This window comes from Cetorhinus maximus, chromosome 6, assembly GCF_964194155.1.
Source record: "Cetorhinus maximus chromosome 6, sCetMax3.hap1.1, whole genome shotgun sequence".
NCBI lineage: Eukaryota > Metazoa > Chordata > Chondrichthyes > Lamniformes > Cetorhinidae > Cetorhinus > Cetorhinus maximus.
Genome location: NC_135884.1, coordinates 20,131,874 through 20,154,980, shown reverse-complemented (window position 1 = coordinate 20,154,980; position 23,107 = coordinate 20,131,874). Strand labels below are relative to the sequence as shown.

At 42.8% G+C, this 23,107-nt stretch overlaps 1 protein-coding gene and 1 long non-coding RNA gene across 5 annotated transcripts in view; both read right to left on the bottom strand.

Moving 5' to 3' along the window:
• LOC144681619 (uncharacterized) overlaps positions 1 to 23,107 on the bottom strand; it is a 324,557-nt gene that overhangs the window by 98,435 nt on the left and 203,015 nt on the right. The window lies entirely within an intron of this gene.
• Positions 1 to 23,107, bottom strand: part of ippk (inositol 1,3,4,5,6-pentakisphosphate 2-kinase) — a 74,946-nt gene that overhangs the window by 30,706 nt on the left and 21,133 nt on the right. For 2 of the 4 annotated variants that reach the window (XM_078543348.1, XM_078543349.1), the window contains exons 2-4: positions 16,140 to 16,196; positions 13,082 to 13,177; positions 7,684 to 7,750 (exon numbers count right to left, since the gene is read on the bottom strand). In XM_078543348.1, the coding sequence (XP_078399474.1) occupies positions 7,684 to 7,750; positions 13,082 to 13,177; positions 16,140 to 16,196 (220 nt within the window). The remainder of the gene's footprint in view (positions 1 to 7,683; positions 7,751 to 13,081; positions 13,178 to 16,139; positions 16,197 to 23,107) is intronic. The other 2 variants (XM_078543351.1, XM_078543350.1) reach the window with 1 other exon arrangement.

Below are 23,107 nucleotides of genomic sequence, written 5' to 3'. Positions count from 1 at the left end.
TTCTCCTCATCTCTGTTCTAAAAGGTCTTCCCTTTACTCTGAGGCTGTGCCCTCGGGTCCTAGTCTCTCCAACTAATGGAAACATCTTCCCCACGTCCACTCTATCCAGGCCTTTCAGTATTCTATAAGTTTCAATCAGGTCCCCCCTCATCCTTCTAAACTCCATTGAGTATAGGCCCAGAGTCCTCAAACGTTCCTCATATGTTAAGCCTTTCATTCCTCGGATTGTTCTCATGAACCTCCTCTGGACCCTCTCCAGGGCCAGAACATCCTTCCTGAAGTACAGGGCCCAAAATTGCTCACAATATTCTAAATGTGGTCTGACCAGAGCCTTATAAAGCCTCAGCAGCACATCCCTGCTTTTATATTCTAGTCCTCTCGAAATAAATGCCAACATTGCATTTGCCTTCCTAACTACCGACTCAACCTGCAAGTTAACCTTAAGAGAATCCTGGACCAGGACTCCCAAGTCCCTTTGCACTCCAGGTTTCTGAATTCTCTCCCCATTTAGAAAATAGTCTATGCCTCTATTCTTCCCACCAAAGTGCATGACCTCACACTTCCCTACGTTGTATTCCATCTGCCACTTCTTTGCCCATTCTCCTAACCTGTCCAAATCCTTCTGCAGCCTCCCCGCCTCCTCAATACTACCTGTCCCTCCGCCTATCTTTGCATCATCTGCAAACTCAGCCAGGATGCCCTCAGTTCCTTCATCTAGATCATTGATGTATAAAGTGAAAAGTTGTGGTCCCAACACTGACCCCTCCAGAACTCCACTAGTCACCGGCCACCAGCCTGAGAAGGACCCCCTTTTCCCCACTCTCTGCCTCCTGCCAGACAGCCATTACTGATGTGTGCGCAGTGCAGTTGGATCCAATTGCAGATTCCCTCCCTAAACCCCATTTTGGAGAGCACATCCATCATGCGATATTCTGTCAAAGAAGTTCTCCTGGTCGAGGCTGATGAGGCAGATGTCCAGCCCCCATGCCGCACTTAGGCGATTATATCCCTGAGTAGCACAAGACTATCATGCTGGGCACAGCGCAGGTCTGATCAGGGTGGGTCGGCTCCAGAGGAGACTTCACTTTTTTTAAAAATTCATTCATGGGATGTGGCATCACTGGTCAGGTCAGCATTTATCGCCCATCCCTAATTGCCCTTGAGAAGGTGGTGATGAGTTGCCTTCCTGAACCGCTGCAGTCCATGTGGTGTAGGTACACCTATAGTGCTGTTAGGGAGGGAACTGCAGGATTTTGATTAAGCAACCATGAAGGAAAGGTGATATATTTCCAAGTCAGGATGGAGACTGGCTTGGAGGGGAATTTCCAGGTTGTGGTATTCCCAAGTGTCTGCTGTCCTTGTCCATGGTAGCAGCCATGGGTTTGTAAGGTGCTGCCAAAGAAGTTCCTGCAGTGCATCTTGCAGATTAGTACACTGCTGCAACTGTGCATTGGTGGTGGAGGGAGTGAATGTTTGTGGAAGGGGTGTCAATCAAGCGGGCTGCTTTGTCCTGCATGGTGTCAAGCTTCCTAAGTGTTGTTGGAGTTGCACTCATCCAGGCAAATGGGGAGTATTCCATCACTCTCCTGACTTGTGCCTTGCAGATGGTGGACAGGCTTTGGGGAGCCAGATGCTGAGTTAATTGCCATAGGATTGAGAGCTTCTGACATTCTCTTGTAGCCACAGTATTTATATGGTTAGTCCAATTCAGTTTCTGGTCAATGGTAACCCCCAGGATGTTGATGGTGGAGGGCTCAGCAATGGTAACACCATTGAATGTAAAGGGGCAATGATTCGATTCTCTTAGTTGGAGATGGTCATTGCCTGGCACAAATGTTATACTTGCCATTTCTCTGCTCAAGCCTGGATATTGCCCAGGTTTTGTTCCAGTTGGTCATGAACTGCTTCAGTGTCTAAGCAGTCATAATTGTGCAATATTCAGCACCATTCATCAGTGAACATCCCCACTTTTGACCTTCAGGTGGAAGGAAGGTCACTGATGAGCAGCTGAAGGTGGTTGGGCCTAGGACACTTCCCTGACTTCAGACAGAACTTTTTGATCCACATTCAGTGAAATGGACTGCCAATTTATAAATTACCTCCCTTTCTACGCTTCAGCTTGTAGAGGTGGGTGATGATGCCATTCCTCAGGGATTCGGACATGCTGCCAGCCAGAGCAAACCCTCCTACACTTCCAGCAGGTTGAGCCGACCCAATCACACAGAGCCAAGTGTAATTCAGTGGATAAGCCATCACTTCCAGGCGTTTTAATGGTCATGAAGGACTGGCAACCTTTGTCAGCTCATCCAGATTTAGCAGTTTGTCTAGACTCTCCTGCTCGCCGCCATCTAAGACCTCCGTGATAGGAGGTCAGGAAAGACATGCTGTCTGTGTGTTGCACGTCATTCAATCTGGCATAAAAGGGCTTGCTGATCCTCACTATGTCACACTGCAATTATGTTACTGAGCCATTTTCTTCCTTCATGCTGCTGATCACAGAGCTGCATACCTTGTCGAAGAAGAAATACGAGCATGTCTCATCCTGCTCCGTGGAGTGGACTCCAGACCGGAAAATGACCTTGGAGGCAAAGAGATACTCCTTGACATCGACCCCCATTGAAAGCAGCAGGGACAGATTTTGCATGTTTTTCTGGAGTTGAGACATTTCTCTATCCCACATTCTTAACACCTTTGAGGAAGAAGAACTTCTTGATATTCACCTTCATTGCTTCCCACCAGTGCGCTGGGGCCTCAAGGTTCTCCAACCTTTGTAATCTCTTTTGAACTCCTCAATGTTTTCTGGGGTCAACAGTTTCACATTAAATTTCCATGTCCCCGTCGACCTTCTGGTCTTCCTGTAAGTGACAGCTGGCCAGCAGGAGGCTGTGATCAGAGAAGAATACCGGTTTGACATCGGTAGATCTGACCATGAATTATTTAATTAATTTTTTTTAATTCATTCTTGGGATATGGGCATCATTGGCTAGGCCAGCATTTATTGCCCATCCCTAATTGCCATTGGTGAGGGAGCATTTAGGAGTCAACCACATTGCAATGGGTCTGGAGTCACATGTAGGCCAGACCAGGTGAGGACAGCAGATTTCCTCCCCTAAAGGATATTAGTGAATCAGATGGGTTTTTATGACAATCGACAATGGTTTCATGGTAATCAGACTTTTAATTCCAGATATTTATTGAATTCAAATTCTACCATCTGCCGTTCGAACCCAGGTCCCCAGAGCATTACCCTGGGTCTTTGGGTTACCAGTCCAGTGGCAATACCACTATGCCACCGCCTCCCACCATATTAATGACCAGGACACAGAGGAAGTCTATCCTGGAATGGACAGACCTCTCTGGCCATGACCAGGTGTATCTACACTGTCTGACAGATTGCTGAAGATTTGCAGCTTGGCATCTTTTACTGTGTCCAGCAGGAATCTGGACGTGGCATCCAGTTTGCTGTCATCCCTACCATATCATCCAGCTGGAGTCATTGCCCAGAAAAGCCAGCCTGGATATCACCAGCAGCAGTGTGAGCTGAAGGGCAGCCTGCCGCTCGCTCTTTAGAGCTGGGGTGTATACGTTAAATCAATCACAGGGAGCGTTTGTATACATTCCATCTGCTATGAAGAGGCCACCGCCCACCACCTGCTTAATTTGGGTGATGGTGAAGTTTCCTCCCTGCAGAAAAATACCCAGGTGGAGGAACAGCAATAGGATTCCTCCTGACCAAATTGATGGCCCATGGGACCACCAGCCTGTCCATCATACTCTTGCAGGAACAGGTCAGCTTTGAAGTTGGCCAGGTAATCCAAGGTGGCGAAGTAGCTTCAATGCTTCACACGCTGCTAGAGGCAATTTGTAAATCCTTTTGTACTCGTAACCTAAAAACTTCCAACTCTATTCAATTTCAAGATCCTGGGTTTGCTCCTGCATGCCCATGATGCTTGCAAACTTTCACAGTCTCACAGGGCTGAGTACCCAGTCCTGCTCTACCCTGAGTGCTGCTTCGTCTGGGTGACGTAAAAGGGATCATGCACCTAGGAAGCTTTGGCTCAGCTTCGGGTTGTGCTATTATTCCATTCTGTTCCACATCAAGGACACTGCTGCACCTGGTTGCCAGGAACTGGGGAGTGCTGGTCGTATTGCTGCTCTGAGCATCCTGCAGTTGGTGTTCCCTGGGTCCTTCACTGCCTCCAATATTTCTCAGCTGGGGGCCCCTTCGACTGTTACCACCTTGGTGCTTTGCCACTTTTCTTTTTATAAAATCAGTGAAAGCTTTCCTGCCCTTCCTCATCCAAGGAGCAGCAGTCATTGGTCATTTTTTAAAATTCATTCACAGGACGTGGGCTTCGCTGGCTGGGCCAGCATTTATTACCCATCCCTAATTGCCCTTGAGGTGGTGGCGGTGAGCTGCTTTCTTGAACCACCGCAGTCCATGTAGAGTACGTACATCCACAGTGCCGTTAGGAAGGGAGTTCCAGGATTTTGACCCAGCGACTGTGAAAGAGCGGCGATATATTTCCAAGTCAGGATAGTGAGTGACTTGGAGGGGAGCTTCCAGGTGGTGGTGTTCCCATCTATCTGCTGCCCTTGTCCTTCTAGATGGTAGTGGTCATGGGTTTGGAAGGTGCAGTCCAAGGAGCCTTGGTGAATTCCTGCAGTGCATCTTGTAGATGGTACACACTGCTGCTACTGTGCGTTGAGCAGTTTGTTCTTCTGGCTTCAACGCACTGTAACTTATAACTTGACAGGGGACAGACTGAATACAAAGGCTTATTTTACAGACCCATCACTGGAAATTCTTCACTACTGTAATGGAGCAACACAAGCAAGCTTTTGCTGGCAGGAAGTAGTCATCAACAATGCAAGGGACAGCGAGCATGAATAAAGGCAGTATCATCTGTAGGGCCTAGCAGCAGGTCTGCAAGTACTTGCATAATTAACAATAAAGGACAAAGCCTTGAACATTACAGCCACAAAGCCAAGTTGATAACTTGCCTTCAGTTTTAATTTTAACTAACCATCTCTCATATGGAACCTTACCAAATGCATTTTAGAAGTCCATATAAACTACATACATACACCATCCCATTGTCTACTACTTTAGCTGTTTCCTCAAAGAATTCAGTTAGATCGATCAGACATGACTTTATAAAAAGGTTCTCTAATCAGCTCAAGTTTCTCCAAGTGCTCAAACACCCTGTCCTTAATTATAGATTCCAGCATCTTTTAAGTCTATTCTGTTGGTCCACCTTCAAGAGAAAACAAGAACTTGAAACTGAGAGTCTCTTCTCCTGTACAGGTTTGCCCCCATCTACTACCAGTCTTCTACTGCGACCAGGAAAAGTGCTTTAAAAGTTGAGTGCAGTGTGACACCCAAGTACACATCCTTCATCCATCCTAGTGTTCCTGTAAATTAGCTAATCTTGCAGTGATGTTTTATTGGGCAACTGCTTTCTGGGCACAGCTTAACAAATGTAAAAATCACAATGGAGCTGCTGTTAGTTGTAGCTGAAGTATGCCCAGCAGCAACATGGGTGTGTATGTTAAGGAATGAAAGAACCTGGAGTACTTGAGATCACAATCAGGGCATAAATTTCACTTCTTCCCCAATAAATCTCATTCAGTAACATTAGTTTTAATGCATCCTTTATTATCAGGAGTTCATTTGCACTGCCCACCATCCGGATTTATATAAACAGCATAACCCAGGTGCATAAGAATGAAACTCCTTTGTTCTCCAAGATGGATGCTGTAATTCTTCCATGTGTGATTATTCAGTGCTCCGAAAGGCAAAGCGATTCATGCTTTGAGACAAGGCTGAATGCACTTAAACTATTTTGGAATTGTAAAGTGACCAGAGAAATATTTGAGTAAGGCTCAGCACACATTCCATATTCACCACCTCTTGTGGGCTAAAATAATAAGAAAATCACTTTTCTTTTGAAATCAAATATCAGCCATTATATATCTTGCTGCCTCATGGCAGCCGCTAGTCTCAAACGTGTGCTTCCCTATCCCCTTTGTCCTCTTGTTAAACAGCAACCTGATAATTACTAGGACAGGGTCAAATTACCAGTCAAATCAGCTAGCAGCTGAGTCCACACCCATTCCTTTGTGTGGAGAACCTTAAAATCAAATGCTAAAAACAAAAAGCTAAAAGCTACTGCGGATGCTGGAAATCCAAAACAAAAACAGAATTACCTGGAAAAACTCAGCAGGTCTGGCAGCATCGGTGGAGAAGAAATCAGTTAACGTTTCAAGTCTTCATGACCCTTCGGCAGAATCAAATGCTGGCTGTTTCAAAACACTTGACATAACGGGTCCTGATATTCCACTGTCGGCTCCAAAGGCAGCCAACATTCTAACGACTGGTCAGTTTCAACATACAGCTTAGTTTTAACATACAGCTTCTTCCCACCATACCCCAGGGCAATTCGGAATTGGATTCAAAACATGTGAATACAATTTAATGCAAGTGCAAAAAAGTAATGTAAATTGTACCCAGAAACTTCTGCAACAAAATGGTGAAACATTCCAAGATGTGACAAAGGGTAGGAGATGCATAACTCATTATATGGATGTCTGTAATTTGGCAGATATTCCCAAGATGAACAAGCACTTTTAACAGGTCATCCAATTATATCTCAAGTTTCCCTCAACTTTTTTTTCCATTTATTCAATCCTGGGATATCAGCGTTACTGACAAGGCCATCATTTATTGCCCATCACTACTTTCACTCAAGATGGTGGTGGTGAGCCACTTTTTTGAACTGTTGCAGTCCATGTGTTGTAGGAACACCCACAGTGCCATTAGGAAGGGAGTTCCAAGTTTTTGGCTCAGTGACAGTGAAGGAACTTGATAGTTTCAAGTCAGGATGGAGAGAGATTTGGAGGGAAACATGCATGTGCTGCCCTTGTCCTTCCAGATGGTAGAGGCCACAGATTTGGAAGGTGCTGTCGAAGGAGCCTTGGTGGGTTGCTGCAATGCATCTTGTTGATAGTACACACTGCTGCCACTGTGCATAGGTGGTGGAGTAGGTGAATGTTTAAATGAATGGGGTGCCAATCAAGTGGGCTACTGTGTCCTGGATGGTGTCGTGCTTTTTGCATTTTGGAGCTGCACTCATCCAGGCAATGGAGAGTATTCCATCACACTCCTGACTTGTGCCTCCTAAATGGTGGCAAGACTTTAGGAGTTGGGAGGCAAGTTACTTGCCACCGAATTCCCAGCCTCTGACCTCCTCTCCTGGCTACCATATTTACATGGCTGATCCAGTTCAGTTTACAGTCAAAGATAGCCCCTAGGATGCTGATGCCTTTGAACATTTGCGCCAGTATTACGAGCCCCAGGGCACTGCTGCAGCAGTTCCTCAGGATGGTGTCCTAAGCCCAACCATCTTCGGTTGCTTCATCCGTAACCTTCGTTCCATCATAAGGTCAGAAGTGGGGGTGTTTATTGATGATTGTACAGTGTTGACGACAATTTGCAACTCCTTGGACATTGAATCAGTTTGTGTCCACATATAGCACGACCTGGGCAACATTCAGACTTGAAAATTTTCATTAATCTTGCTTCAACCCAAACCCAGGCTAATGACGTTGAAAGGAACAGGTTTTCAACTCCATTGAAGATCCACTGCAAAACATAAAAAAGTTATTGCTTTTCCATCATACCTGGCCTTTCCGGTTGGATCTTCAATGCTAGTTGTCTTACGAAGTCCAGTGGTAACTGTATAACCTCCTAAAAGAAAAGGAACGGGGTTATATTTCTATCCTCTTAATATACTTCATTGTTCCAATTTTTTTTTTTTTACAATTTGCCACTGCTTGATGTATCTAAGAGAATAATATGCATTAAGTGCTCCAATTTAAGAACTCTACTGCAATTAACATTGCTTTTCGTCATATTGTCCTTTAGACTGTTGACTAAACTCTTGAACTGAGGTCACTAATAGTTTACTTAGTTAGATTAATCAGCAATAGTTCATGGTAGAACTTTCCAATTCCTAAGTATTTTGCTTACCAACTATATATGAAATAGGGTTGCATACTATGTCCAACATTTAATCAAATTTTTTTTAAATAAGCTTGTCTCATAGAAAATATTTAGTCAGCTTTTGCCTGGTTTTGTTCGACACTTTTATGTGCCATCAGAAAATGTTTCTTGAATTATGCATAAACAGTCTGAATTATGACAAGCAGCAGACTACAAACAGTTAATATAATTTGCAATACACATTTCCCTTCCATTACAAAAAAATTGGTCAAACCTCTCAGAGGATACAAATTTTAAAGTGAATTTTAAACAAGGTGCATTTTGCCATGTGTTATAATTTTGTGTGGTGGAGGCAGGGGAGTAATGCAAAGGAGAAGTATTGAAAGAAAAATTGGTATGGGCATTTGGACCCAATTTACCTCTCAATTGTCAAAATACTAAGTGAAGCCTGAGGAAAAATAATGACAGATGACACTCAAGAATGTTACAGCAAATTACAGAATTTTTAACAAAAAATGTACAGTGAAAAAAAAAAATCAGTGAAACCCAGGGAACCCTCAGGAGTAATCTGGGGGCTTGTGCCAAAATTGGGAGAGGTGTCTCACAGACTAGTCAAGCAACAGCCTGACACAAGTCATACTCTCAGAATTAGACCTTAAAAGATCATGTCCCAGATACCATCATCACCATCCCTGGGTATGTTCTGGAGGTGGTGTCCAGCAGAGGTGGTGACACAGTGGTATACAGTTGGGAAGAAGTTACTCTGGGAGTCCTCAACATTGACTCCAGACCCCATGAAGTCTTCTGGCTTCAGGTCAAACATGGGCAAAAAAACCTCCTGCTGATTACTACATACTGTCCCCCTTCAGCTGATGAATCAGTGCTCCATGTTGATCACCACTTGGAAGCACTGAGGGTGGCAAGGGCATAGATATACTCTGGGTGGGGGACTTCAATGTCCATCATCAAGACTAGCACAGTAGCACCACCGCAGACCAAGTTAGCCAAGTTTTAAAGGATATTAACTGCTAGACTGGGTCTGCACCAGGTGGTGAAGGAACCAACAAGATGGAAAAGCATACTTGACCTCATCATCAACCTGCCTGCCGCAGATGCACCTGTCCATGACATCATCAGTAGGAGTGACTGCCACACAGTCGTAGTGGAGACAAAGTCCCATCTTCACACTGAGGATACCCTCCATCGTGTTGTGTGGCACTACCACCGTGCAAAATGGAATAGGTTTCGAACAGATCGAGCAACTCAAGACTAGGCATCCATGAGGCACTGTGGGCCATCAGCAGCAGCATAGCTGTACTCGACCACAATCTGTAATCTCATGGCCCAGCATATCCCCTACTCTACCACTACGACCAAACGAGGTGATCAACCCTGGTTCAATGAAGAATGCAAGAGAGCATACCAGGAGCAGCACCAGGCATAGCTAAAAAAATGAGGAGTCAACCTGGTGAAGAAACACACTGGTGTGCCAAACAGCATAAGCAGCAAGTGATAAGACAGAGCTAAGCGATTCCAATGGATCAGATCTAAGCTCTGCAGTCCTGCCACACCCAGTCGTGAATGGTGATGGATAATTAAACAACTCACTGGAGGAGGCAGCTCCACAAATATCCCCACCCTCAAATGATGGGGGAAAGCAGCACATCAGTACAAAAGGTAAGGCTGAAGCATTTGCTACAACCTTCAGCCTGAAGCGACAAGTGGATGATCCATCTCAGCCTCCTCCAGAGGGTTCCAGCATCATATGCCAGTCTTCAGCCAATTCAATTCACTCCACATGATATCAAGAAATGGCTGAAGGCACTGGATACTGCAAAGACTATGGGCACTGACAATATTCTGGCAATTGAACCAAAGACTTGTGCTCCAGAACGTGCCTCTCCCGTAGCCAAGCTGTTCCAGTACAGCTACAACACTGGCATCTATCCACAATGTGGAAAACTGCCTAGCTATGTCCTGTACACAAAACCAACCAGGCCAATTACCGTCCCATCAGTCTACTCTCCATCAGCTGTAACGTAATGGAAGGGGTCATCAACAGTGCCATCAAGAAGCACTTGCTTACCAATATTCTGCTCACTGATGCTCAGTTTGGATTCCACCAAGGTCACTCAGCTTCTGATCTCATTACATCCTTAGTTCAAACATGGGCAAAAGAACTGAACTCCAAAGGTGAGGCTAGAGGGACTGCTCTTGACATCAAGGCAGCATTTGACCGAGTGTAGCATCAAGGAGCCCTAGCAAAACTGAAGTCAATGGGAATCAGGGGAAAAACTCTCCACCGGTTGGAGTCATACCTAGCACAAAAGGAAGATAGTTGTGGTTGTTGGAAGTCAATCATCTCAGTACCAGGACATCACTGCAGGAGTTCAAGGTAGTGTTCTTGGCCCAACCAACTTCAGCTGCTTCATCAATGACCTTCCTTCCATCATAAGGTCCGAAGTGGGGATGTTCACCGATGATTGCACAATATTCAGCACCATTCATGACTCCTCAGGTACTGAAGAAGTCCATGTCCAAATACAGCAAGATCTGGACAATATCCAGGTTTGGGTTGACATGTGGCAAGTAACATTTGTGCACACAAGTGCCAGGCAATGACCATCTCCAACAAAAGCAAATCTAACCATTGCTCCTTGACATTCAATGGCATTACCATTGCTGAATCCCCCACAATCAACATTCTGGGGGCTTATCATTAACCAGAAACTGAACAGGACTAGCCATATAAATACTGTGGCTACAAGAGCAGGCCAGAGGCTAGGAATGCTGCAGCAAGTAACTCACCTCCTGACTCCCCAGAGCCTGCCCACCACCTAGAAGGTACAAGTCAGGAGCGTGATGGAATACTCTCCACTTGCCTGATGAGTGCAGTCCCTAAACACTCAAGAAGCTTGACACCATCCAAGACAAAGCAGCCCACTTGATTGGCACCTCATTCACAAACATTCACTCCCTCCACCACCAATGAACAGTGGCAGCAGTGTGTACCATCTACAAGATGCACTGCAGAAATTCAAAGGCTTCTTCGGCAGCACCCAGGACCACTACCATCTAGAAGGACAAGGTCAGCAGATACATGGGAACACCACCACCTGCAAGTTCCCCTCCAAGCCACTCACCAACCTGACTTGGAAATATAGTACCATTCCTTCACTGGCGCTGGGTTAAAATCCTGGAACTCCTTCCCTAACAGAACTATGAATGTACCTACACCACAGGGATTGCAATGGTTCAAGGAGGCAGATCACCACCATCTTCTCAAGAACAATTAGGGATGGGCAATAAATGCTGGCCTAGCCAAAAATGCCCACATCCCATACAATGATTTTTTTTTAAAAAAGAACTTAGTCTCTATTGTTCATCACAGATGTGAGTGGGAGCCTGCTCTCAAATTGAAGAGATTGTCTGCCTCTCTCTGCTCTGAGTCTTGCAGGCTGACCATCAGTGGGGTTCTGAGAAATCTTCAGAAACCTGCCAACTGGTATCACAATGGATTTCTATAGACATTTTCTTCCTAAATCCTATCCCTATGGCCACAGGAATGACATGGGCCTTGTATCCAGGTAGAAATGCTGACTAGCTCTAGATTCCCAACTCTACTCTAGCTTGGAATTAACTAAACAGTTTAAAGTATAACCACTTTGTACTCATCAGGACAGATGCAAGCATATCAAACTTCAAAGGGAACAACAATATATACATGAGAAAAAAGTGTGCTGATTGGCTGGCACGTGAACTCTGGTCAATGTGTTGCCATAGAGCATGCACCAGGGAACAGTTAGCCTCCAAGCTTTTGTTTAAATTCATAAAAGGCAAGTCGATTCCAATTGGTCGAGGCGTTGCCATGGGGATATGCTTGCTAGAAGCTACATATATTCATACACAGGGTCCTGTCCTCTTAAAAAGAGGAAAATATTTTAAAGCATTGTGCCTTTTTCCATTAAACAAAACAACATAGGGGACAACGGCTTCCTGGTGCATTCCCTATGGCAATGCCTCGACCAGAGTCAACTTGCCAACCAATTAGCCTTCTCTTCTCATGCAGTATAAATTGCTCTTCGAGATTTGGTATTCTTGCATCATGACAAATGCAAGATGAAAAGCTTCAACAGCGTGTCTCTTTTTTCAGCAATACTCAAGTCTTGTACTACTAAGCAATTACTTATAACCGTTTATAAAACCTGACATTCTTAACAGCTCTCTGTGACACTTGGAGACTAACTGACCCACAGTTATCACAGATGACTTGCCATTGTCCACAGGTGTGAATATCTTGCACCTGCTTCCACGTTAAATAACTTGGGGGCCCTCGTTCAACCTTGAACAACCAAACCACCCAAGCTTGCAGTCGAACAGAGTTGGTCACATGACCCCTTCATCCCTCCATTTTATCTTAAATTAAACAGACAATCCCAAAACAATCTTATAAACCACATTTTTAACAGAAGATTTACTTTGGCAAGCAAGCATCAAACATTCTAGCTACATGACCAGCCCAACTTAGTTGTGACTGTCTCAAAAAGGTGTGGATACTTAGCATGCTAGCTCAGGGGAGCCACTCAGTGTCTGGTATTTTGTCCTGCCATCTGATCTTCAGAAGCTTAGACTCAGACGTCTACAGGAGGTGGCTATTTGGCCCACCGTGTCCACGTCGGTCAACAAAGATCAGCTTCTGACTACAGCTCAAGTGAAAGTGGTTGAGTTTCTTGACAATACACTGGTACATAGTCCAAGTTTCACATTTATATTAAAGAGTGGACAGGACTACTGCTCTATAGGCTTTTGATTTGGAGGCAGACTCAACCCTCTTCATTCCCATACTGACATCTAAAGTCTGCAGAATGCTACACTTACTACTCATGCACATACCTCTTGTTAATAGACAACTCAAAGGAGTGCGCTGCCGAGATAACTACAAACGATGTTTATTTCACCTCGCTGCAAAAAAAAACTGTAGACATGACTCAGTATTCATTCAGCTGACCAGCATTCTTCCAAAGTACAATCTCAGGGAATGCTTAGCAATCGTACAACAAATTGAAATTTTCTTACCCCAGGTTGTACAAAGTTATCACCCAATAAAAGCTTCATCACATGTTTACTGAAATCTACAATGTTTTTTAGTCGACGGGGGGCTTCTTCCAATGCCTGCAATATCAAAATTATATGTTAACATTCCAAAAATGAGTTTGTACAGAGTTGACAAGTTTTTGGACTAAAGGTTTAAATTTCAGCCTGGCTATCACAGCACTGTAAAACACTCCTTATATATGTATGAACAATATTTGCTTTCAGCATTTAATTCTAATTCAAAAGATTTGCTGCCATGCCTCTGCTACAGTTATTCATCAGTACAGCTCCTATTTAAAATGCAAGTTCTTTTGTCCACCTCCAAAGATAGTAAACCCACGATTATAGCAAATCTTCTAGATATATTTATCATATTACATCAATATGTTGCAAGAGAAATTGCATATAATTCAACCTGCTTTAATGTCTTGCCAATTTGTTAACTTTCATACTACTTTTCATTTTTGTTTGAAACTGTTCCTCCCACCACTAATGACAGACTGCCAATCACTAATTCTTCAGAATGTTGTTATATAGCTCAACTTGGCCTCCCCAGATACAATTTAAGTTTCTAAAGTAGGCACAAACCCAGGTTTGTGGCAACTGCAGAATAGTGAGGTTGAATCCATTAACCAACAATTTATATCTAGAACATAGATAAACATTCTAATTTTAACTATTTATTCATTAACCTGCTGGAATTCTGCATTCATTAGGTAAACTGGGCATGTTCAATACAAAAGAGAATGGACGATTGCTGTTTTTAGAATTCCAAAGGACTACACAATATAGACAATGATGAGCTGTTTCACCTTATCCAGAACAGTAAAAAAGAGAGGAGACAGCCTGCACTTGAAAGAACATTAATTTAAAATTAATTATAGAAACTATTTCAGTGGTAGATCAATGGAACAGGCTCCTCAAGATGATAGTGGAAGCAGCTAGTGTTGATTAGTTCAAATGCAAATTAAATATATTTCTCTAAGAAAATATTTTGAGACACAGCATGAGTAATTTGAGATCTGACATGTTGTTAAGTGTGGCATCCTTCAGAAGAACAGGTGACTCTGGATCTCTGGTTCCCAAAGCTTTCCACCACTGAAGGTCTCTCTCATTTCATATCAGGTCTGTTGTAGACAAACAGAGTTTGTCTGTTATGATTAGTCAAGAACTCAATTATTGTTGAATCATGTGGCTACCAGGATAATATTCAGCAATCCTGATGGGCCTTGGACTTACTTAGTCTTGCAATTTCTATATTCCAATCCTATTCATTTGTTTTAAGAGAAATTTTTTGATTGGAAATCATTTCATTTGTAGCAAATAGGATAATGTGTGGGAGCATTAGTTAAAGTAAACCATAAAGCAGAAAAAAATCTGCTACATTGCACACTTTAAAATTTCTAAATATAGGGAAGCCACCATAACCAGTTATGTTGAATAGCATCAAGATGAAAATTATAAAATAGAAAACTTATGCACACGGTTTTACTGAAAATGGAGCAGTGTGTGGGGGGTGGGGGGGTGTGGTGTGAGGAGGGGAGGAGACACCCAGAGGGCTGAATAAAAGTTAACTATTTTCTCCCAGACTGTACTCTTCCACATCTACATCTTTACCTGATCTATTTTCTCCCCCACTTCCCACTCGTGTAATTCAATTAGCCAGATTATATCCCCCAGCACAATAGTGGTTTCAGATGTTTCCCTTATGGTTCAATAGATTAATAACTATAATAGTTTCTGTTGGTGGACTGGTGAAGGCGTAAGTTTCTAAGCATGTTAACTAACATACAAACAATTTAAAAACTACTATGAAGCATAGTTTGCAGTAAAATAAAACTGTGGGATGACTAGGTAGCACAGTAAGAATTGCACTTAATATGGACATGACATAGTAGTATGTAAAATTGAACTGCTTCTCACGTTCAACGGAGCCAATTGAAACGTGACACGCATTCTGTTTACAAATCCTCATGAGGCAAGTACTTAAATTGCTCTGACAGCATTACTTTTTCCTGAGCAAAGATTCTTGTATTATTTCTTTTGAACAATGCTGCAGTGCAAAATCACAACAGATAATACAAAATTACTTTGCAGGGAAAAAAACTATTGTATTAAAAGGTGTTGATCAAGCAAAGTCTGCAGGAGGTGAAGCTTTCAGAATATTATCTTCTTTGTGGCAACAGTATTTTAAATCAAAAAAGTCTAAACATGTTGGCCAGAATTTTGCAGTCAGCAGCAAAGCAACAGGACTGACCCCTCACTTCAAAGAAAGCTGCTTACAAAAGAGCTGGCAATCTGTGGCATATGCTTTCCCTTTCCTGATCACAGTTTGATTTTAGCTCCAAGTCAAGAGGATATCCAGGCTTCCAGCAACAGCAATGTCATCAAGCAGTATAAACAGCTAATCACATTTAAGTATTTTCAAAGGCAGCAAGCAAGGAGGTAAAGTGCACTGATTATCCTTCACTTTTTAAATTAAATGTTACCATGAGCAAAATAAGTGACTGGGATGTACTCATTGGATTAAGGTAGAAACTGAAATTTGGAACAAAACTTATGAAGTTCACATGTTCAAAATATTTTTTTTACATGAAGCGATTTGACATTCCACAAACAAATTCAGTTTTCCAGGGCCAGAGGCGCTTTGCCAACAGTAATTATCATTAAGTATACTGTTAAAAAACGTAGTTACACTTCATTCAAGGTGGTGGAACTTATTCCAAAATTTTTACAGCAGGGTTAATAGAATAAATGAGCAAGAACTCATCAGTTTAGTGATTGCTCACTCTATGGGGAAGTGTACAATAACCAAAACCAAATTCTGAATTTGTGTGTTTAATTAAGCATGTGCAGGCTGCATTAGTTGCTGTCAGTTTCAGGGAAGTAATGAAAGTGAACCCTGACAGCTTCACCATCATTACTGGCATAAAATCTGGGCATTACAGTTTTACCAATGTTATATTTGTTGATCAGCTTAAAACAAAGTCAGGTTTCATCAGCATGCAAACTGTTTTATTAGTAACAGAAATTATATTACCTGGCTTGGCTGTGCAAGTTCAATGGGAAATTTCAGGAAACGCAGTACTTGACAATGCTGCAAAAAAAAAACTAAGTCTGAAATAACCATTACTATTTGTATTTCTATCTGCTTCATCAAGTACATATACAAGTACAAGACCAACATAACCAGCGACTCTAGCAGATCTACCCTAATTCATGGAATTACTCCTGATGAAATTTGGTATAGCCAAGAGAAGGGAGGCATCAACTTAAGTAATTCCCATCAACCATCTTCAAAAGAGATTGAAAAATCAAGTTCAAACATCGGTTTGTAATATAGGAGAGGGGTGAGACCATTTCCTCTTCAACATGAATAGGAAGAGAAGAATCTCACCTAAAGCCTTAACTATTTTCCTAAAATTTGAGTTTCAAATGAACTGTCTCAATCCTACTCGATGTTATGTCACAGCAGTTGGTAATGGCTGTTTTTTAAAATCCCAGAGGGAAACTTTAAACATCTGTCATAACTTTTATATTTTCAATTGGTATGTTTGAGATGCAGCTCTGAATTCAGAAATGAAACCACCAAGCCTCCAGGAGGTTTTTATATAAATTAAATTGAACATTTATTTATATTTTCAATTGGTATGTTTGAGATGCAGCTCTGAATTCAGAAATGAAACCACCAAGCCTCCAGGAGGCTTTTATATAAATTAAATTGAACATTTATTAATTTAACAAGGAATTAAACACATACACATCTACAAATTACTACCATAACAACTATTGAACAAATCCCCAAATTAATCTTCACCAAGGCAACAATAACCCATAGACTTTAAACAGACACCAGGCAAAGCACATTTTATCTTACGAATTCAAAAGGGAAGTTCCTTCGCGCAGTTGTAGGCTTACAGGTAGCATGCCTCTGACCTGCACACAACTCTTTTCTGTATATACCTAGCTTTCCCTTTGAATACAAATTCTCATTGTATCACCAGGCCCTTTGAACGCCACCTCTCCTAACAATAAAGCCCCTTTCATAGTACCAATTTTATTAGTAATATAAACATATTGCTTGGTGCCTCCTAGCTAGGTGCAAGATTTCACCCCCAGTCTTTGAATGGTTTACTCAAAATACAAATGTACCCTCTACTTTATGGTTTAACATCTCAAAACTACTATACAAAGCACCCAGACTAGCTTTAATACAATTAAGACACACCCCCACAGAGACAGACCCCACTACAAGTCCAATTTAAAATAATTTCCAATATTATACACATTAATATCTTGACACAAACAACCTTTAAAAAGTTACAGTATTCCATTTATTTGAAGGACCAATTCGAACTTGATTTCCAGCCAGCTAGCTGACCTATATATTTTTAAAAACCACAGTAGCATGCATTATCAGCATAATTAAATGAAGACTATACTTGTGGAAAAGAAAAAAATCTTCAGTTGCTATAAATCAAACTGTCAGTATCATACTTATGTTGAGGCACAATAGGAATTATACTCAAAATCTTGTTTTTAAAGACAAAAAGGACAAAGCATTATACGTTTTTTTAAAAATCACAACTCCGGATGATATGGTTCATAAAGGCAGCATTCACTAGCCAAACTAGAAGGTCCCCCAACTGAACAGTATATAAAAGGAGTTAGGTGGTCTCAGGCAGGTAATTGCTGGGTTCTATTTTTGATGCTAGGAAAGTGAAACACGATGGAGCAAAAAAACACAACCCAGTCTTCTGGTTGTTATTTCACAACCCAGCCATGTATTTTAAGTGAGAATGGGATTAGGTCTGAATATGATGCTTCCCAGCATGAGGCAGGAGAGCATGAAAGGGAAAAGAAAATCTCCAAATACAATTTCTTGTCATTTCCATGTCAATGCAATGGGAGCAGGAACAATGATTATGTTTTTTCACCTTTCCAAGCCACCTCTATGCCCTCAGCTGAAACTGTGGCCTTAATGATAAGTGCCTTATTACATTAATTTACCCACTGAGCCTCCAAAATTCTTTCGCGTCATCAACAGTCACAGATTGCAACTCTTTCGAGTACAATCACAGTTCTTGGTTTTTCTGGGAGTGGGACATGAACCCACAACCCTCTGATTCAAAGGCGAGGGTGCTATGAACTGAGCCACAGCATATCACTTTTCATTAGTGGGACTGATGACCATAACTAGTACACTTCAGTCATCCAGAACTCGCTGCGAACGAGGCTGGAGGAAAGAAAGGCTATCAATTAAGGGAAATAAACTTTGCAGGGTTATTGGGATAGAGTGGGAGAATGGGGCTGACTAGGCTGCTGTACAGAGAGCTTGCACTGGAATCGATGGGCTGAATGGTATCCTTCTGAGCCATAATGACCATAGCTAAACAGCTATACACCCCATGCTGAATTCCATTAATGAAAAAATAAATTATTTGATTTTTAAAAGGAACCATCAAACCAATATAGGCTGCAAATCAAAAATGACAAGTGACACAGTTTCACCCAATGAGAGATTATATTGATATGCTAACACAATAACTGAATCATCTGTGCTACAAAATAGTTAGAGTCTGCTTAATGTATTTTCACCCTGAATTCCGTTCAACACGTTTAGGCACGCAGATACTCATTAATTCATTCGAGAACTATATAAAAATAAAGATCAAAGCTTTCCAGGATCCAAATACATAAAGAATCAAACAGTCTAACAACAAACAGTCCCGAGTTTTTTTTATTCATTCATGGGATGTGAGCATTGCTGGCTAGGCCAGTATTTATTGCCCATCCCTAATTGCCCGAGGTGGTGGTGGTGAGCTGCCTTCTTGAACTGCTGCAGTCCATGTGGTATAGGTACACCCACAGTGCTGTTAGGGAGAGAGTTCCAAGATTTTCACCCAGTGACAATGAAGGGACGGCGATATATTTTCAAGTCAGGATGGTGAGCGAGTTGGAGGGGAGTTCCAGGTGGTGTTCCCATGTATCTGCTGCCCTTGTCCTTTTAGATGGTAGCGTGAGTTTGGAAGCGCTGTTTAAGGAGCCTTGGCGAGTTCCTGCAGCACATCCCATAGATCGTACACACTTCTGAAACTGTGCGGTGGTGGTGGTGAATGTTTGTGGATGAGGTGCCAATCAAGCAGGCTGCTTTGTCCAGGGTGGTGTTAAGTTTCTTGAATGTTGTTGGAGTTGCATTCATCCCGGCATGTGGAGAGTGCTCCATCACACTGCCAACTTGTTCCTTGTAGATGGTGGACAGGCTATGGGGAGTCAGGAAGTGAGTTGCTCACTGCAGGATTCCTAGCCTCTGACCTGCTCTTGTAGCCACAGTATTTATATGGCTAGTCCTGTTCAGTTTCTGGTCAATGGTAAACCCCCAGGATGTTGATCGTGATTCAGAGATGGTTATACCATTGAATGTGATGGGGCGATGGTTAGATTTTCTCTTGTTGGAGATGGTCATTGCCTGGCATTTGTGTGGCACGAGCATTACTTGCCACTTGCCACAAACCCGAATGCTGTCCAGGTATTGCTGCATTTGGACATGGATTACTCCAGTATGAGTTGTCACAAATGGTGAACATCAAGTAATCAATGGTGAACATCCCCACTTCTGACCTTGTGATGGAAGGTCATTGATGAAGCAACTGAAGATGATTGGGTTTCAGACACTCCCCTGAGGAACTCCTGCAGTCATATCCTGGAACTGAGATGATTGACCTCCAACAACCACAACCATCTTTCTTTGGCTCGGTTTGGCTTCAACACAGAATTTTCTTCCTTACTCCCATTAACTCCAGTTTTGCTACGGCTCCTTGAAGCCGCACTCGGTCAAATTCTGCCATAATGTCAAGGGCAGTCACTCTCACCTTACCTTGAGAGTTCAGCTCTTCTGTCCATGTTTAAACCAAGACTATAATGAGGTCAGGAGCTGAACCCAAACTGAGCATCAGTGAGCAGCTTATTACTGAACAAGTGATAACACTGCTGATGACCCCTTCCACCAATTTACTGCTGATAGGGTGGTAATTGGACAGGATGGGTTGTCCTGCTTTGTGTGTACAAGACATATCTGGGCAATTTTCCACATTGCCTGGTAGAAGTCCAGTAGTAGCTGTACTAGAACACCTTGGCCAGGGGCGCAGCAAGTTATAGAGCAGAAGTCTTCATTACAATTGCCATAATGTTGTCAGGGCCTATAGCCTTTGCTGTATCCACTGCCTTCAGCCATTTCTTGATATCATGTGGAGGGAATCAAATTGGCTGAAGACTAGCATCTGTGATGCTGGGGACCTCCAAAGGAGGCAGAGATGGACCATCCACTCAGCACTTCTGGCTAAAGATTGTTGTGAATGCTTCAGCCTTATCTTTTGCATCAAAATGCTGGGCTCCTCCATCATTGTGGATGGGAATATTTATGGAGCCTACTCGTCCAGAGAGTTGTTTGTCCACCACCATTCATGGCTGGATGTGGCAGGACTGCAGATCTTAGATCGGATCTGTTGGTTGTGGAACCGCTTAGCTCTGTATCACTTGCTGCTTATGCTGTTTGGCACACAAGTAGTCCTGTGTTATAGCTTCACGAGGTTGACACTCATTTTTAGGTATGCCTGGTGCTGCTCCTGGCATGCCCTCCTGCATTCTTCATTGAAACAGGGTTGATTCCTTGGCTTGGTGTAATGGTAGATTAAGGTATATGCTGGGCCACGAGGTTACAGATTATGGTTGAGTACAATTCTGCTGGTGATAACCCATAGCACCCTCATGGTTGCCCAGTCTAGAGTTGCCTGATCTGTCTGAAATCTATCCCGTTCAGCGCGGCGGTAGTGCCACACAACGCAATGGTGGGTGTGCTCAAATGTGAAGATGGGGCTTTGTCTCCACAAGGACGGTGCGGTTGTCACTCCTACCGATACTGACATGGACTGATGCATCTGCGGCATGCAGCTTGGTGAGGATGAGGTCAAGTATGTTTTTCCTTCTTGTTGGTTCCCTCACCACCTGTCGTAGACCCAGTCTAGCAGTTATGTCCTTTAGGATTCAGCCAGCTGTGGTGGTACAGAGCCACTCTTGATGTTGGATATTGAAGTCCCCCACCCAGAGTACATTCTGTGCCCTTACCTCTCTTAGTGCTTCAAGCGGTGTTCAACATGGAGGAATACTGATTCTTCAGCCGATGTGACCGGGTGGGGGTGGGGGAGGGGAGGTGCGGTAAGTAGTAATCAGCTGGTTTCCTTGCTCATTTTTGGCCTGATGCCAAGGGGCTTCTCGGGGTCCGGAGTCAATGCTGAGGGCTCCCAGGGCAACTGCCTCCCGACTGTATACCATTGTGCTCTCACTTCCGCTGGATCTGTTCTGCTGGTGGGTCAGGCCAGACCCAGGCATGGTGATAGTGGTGTCTGGGACATATGAATTAGGAGTAGGCCACTCAGCCCCTCAAGCATGCTGTGCCATTCAATAAGATCATGGCTGATCTGAATGGAACCTCAACCCTACATTCCTGCCTACCCCCGATAACCTTTCACCCCTTGTTAATCAAGGATCTATCTAGTTCTGCCTTAAAAATATTCACAGGCTCTCTTCCTCAAAAGGCAGTGGAAGCAGAGTTCCAAAGACTCACAACCCTCATTGAAAAAATTTCTCATCTGTCTTAAATGAGCAACCCTTCATTTTTAAATAGTGACCCCTAGTTCTAGATTCTTCCACAAGAGGAAACATCCCCTTTACATCCACCCGTCAAGACCCCTCAGAATCTTAAAGGTTTCAATTAAGTTGACTCTTACTGACCAGTACTGTAAACAATACTCCAGATGTGATCTCACCAATGCCTGTACAGCTGAAGCATAACCTCCTTACTTTTGTAATCAATTCCCTTCACAATAAATAATAACATTCTATTAGTTTTCCTAGTTACCTGCTGTACCTGCATACTAACTTTTGCGATTCATGCATGAGGATACCCAGATCCTTCTGCACCTGAGCTCTGCAATCTCTCACCATTTAGATGATATGCTTCTTTTTTATTCTTCTTGCCAAAATGAATGACTTCACTTTTGCCCACATTATACTCCATTTGCCAGATCTTTTCCCATTCACTTAACTATGTCACTTTGTAGGCTTGCTCTTATAAGTTATGACTATGTCAAGCTGTTGCTTGACTAATCTGAGACAGCTCTCCAAATTTTAGCACTAACCCCTAGATGTTAGTGAGCAGGACTTTGCTACGTTGACAGGGCTGAGTTTGCCATTGTACTTTCCAGTGCCTAGGCTGATGCCGGGTGGTCCGTCCAGTTCCATTCCTTTTATACTTTTTTTAAGCAGATTGATGCAACTGAGTGGCTTACTAAGCCATTTCAGAGCGCAGTTAAGAGCTAACCACATTGCTGATAGTCTGGAGTCACATGTAGGCCAGGCCAGGTGAGGACAGCAGATTTCCTTCCCTAAAGGACATTAGTGAACCAAATGGGTTTTTATGACAATCGACAATGGTTTCATGGTTATCGTTAGGCTTTTAATTGAATTCAAATTTTATCATCTACCATGGTGGGATTCGAACCCTGGTGCCCAGAGCATTACTAGCCCAGCAGCAATACCACTACACAACCGTTTAAAATAAAAAAGGGTAAACCATATTTTGGTTCTTTTTTTATCTTCAGTGTGAACAAATAGATTTTTTCAGCGTTTGGACAGTAATGTACAATGCCTGTGTTAAGAAAGGTTAACTGAACATATAATATGTTGTGAAGAACAAAATATTAGTGCAATTGCTGAGACATGTCTACAGAAGAAAAAAAAGTTCAGGACTGGGAATGGGCATAACCTATTTATAATTTATAGAAGGGCACGGGAAGAGAGGAGGTGGCGTAACTGTATTTGCTAGAGATAAGATTGGCAGCAGCAGAAAAAAAAACTATCAGCAAGACAGAAATAGAATCCATGTGAAGAGAGATGAAATATAATAAAGGATCATAGTAAAAGGGTAGTCTGCCAACCACCTTAACAATG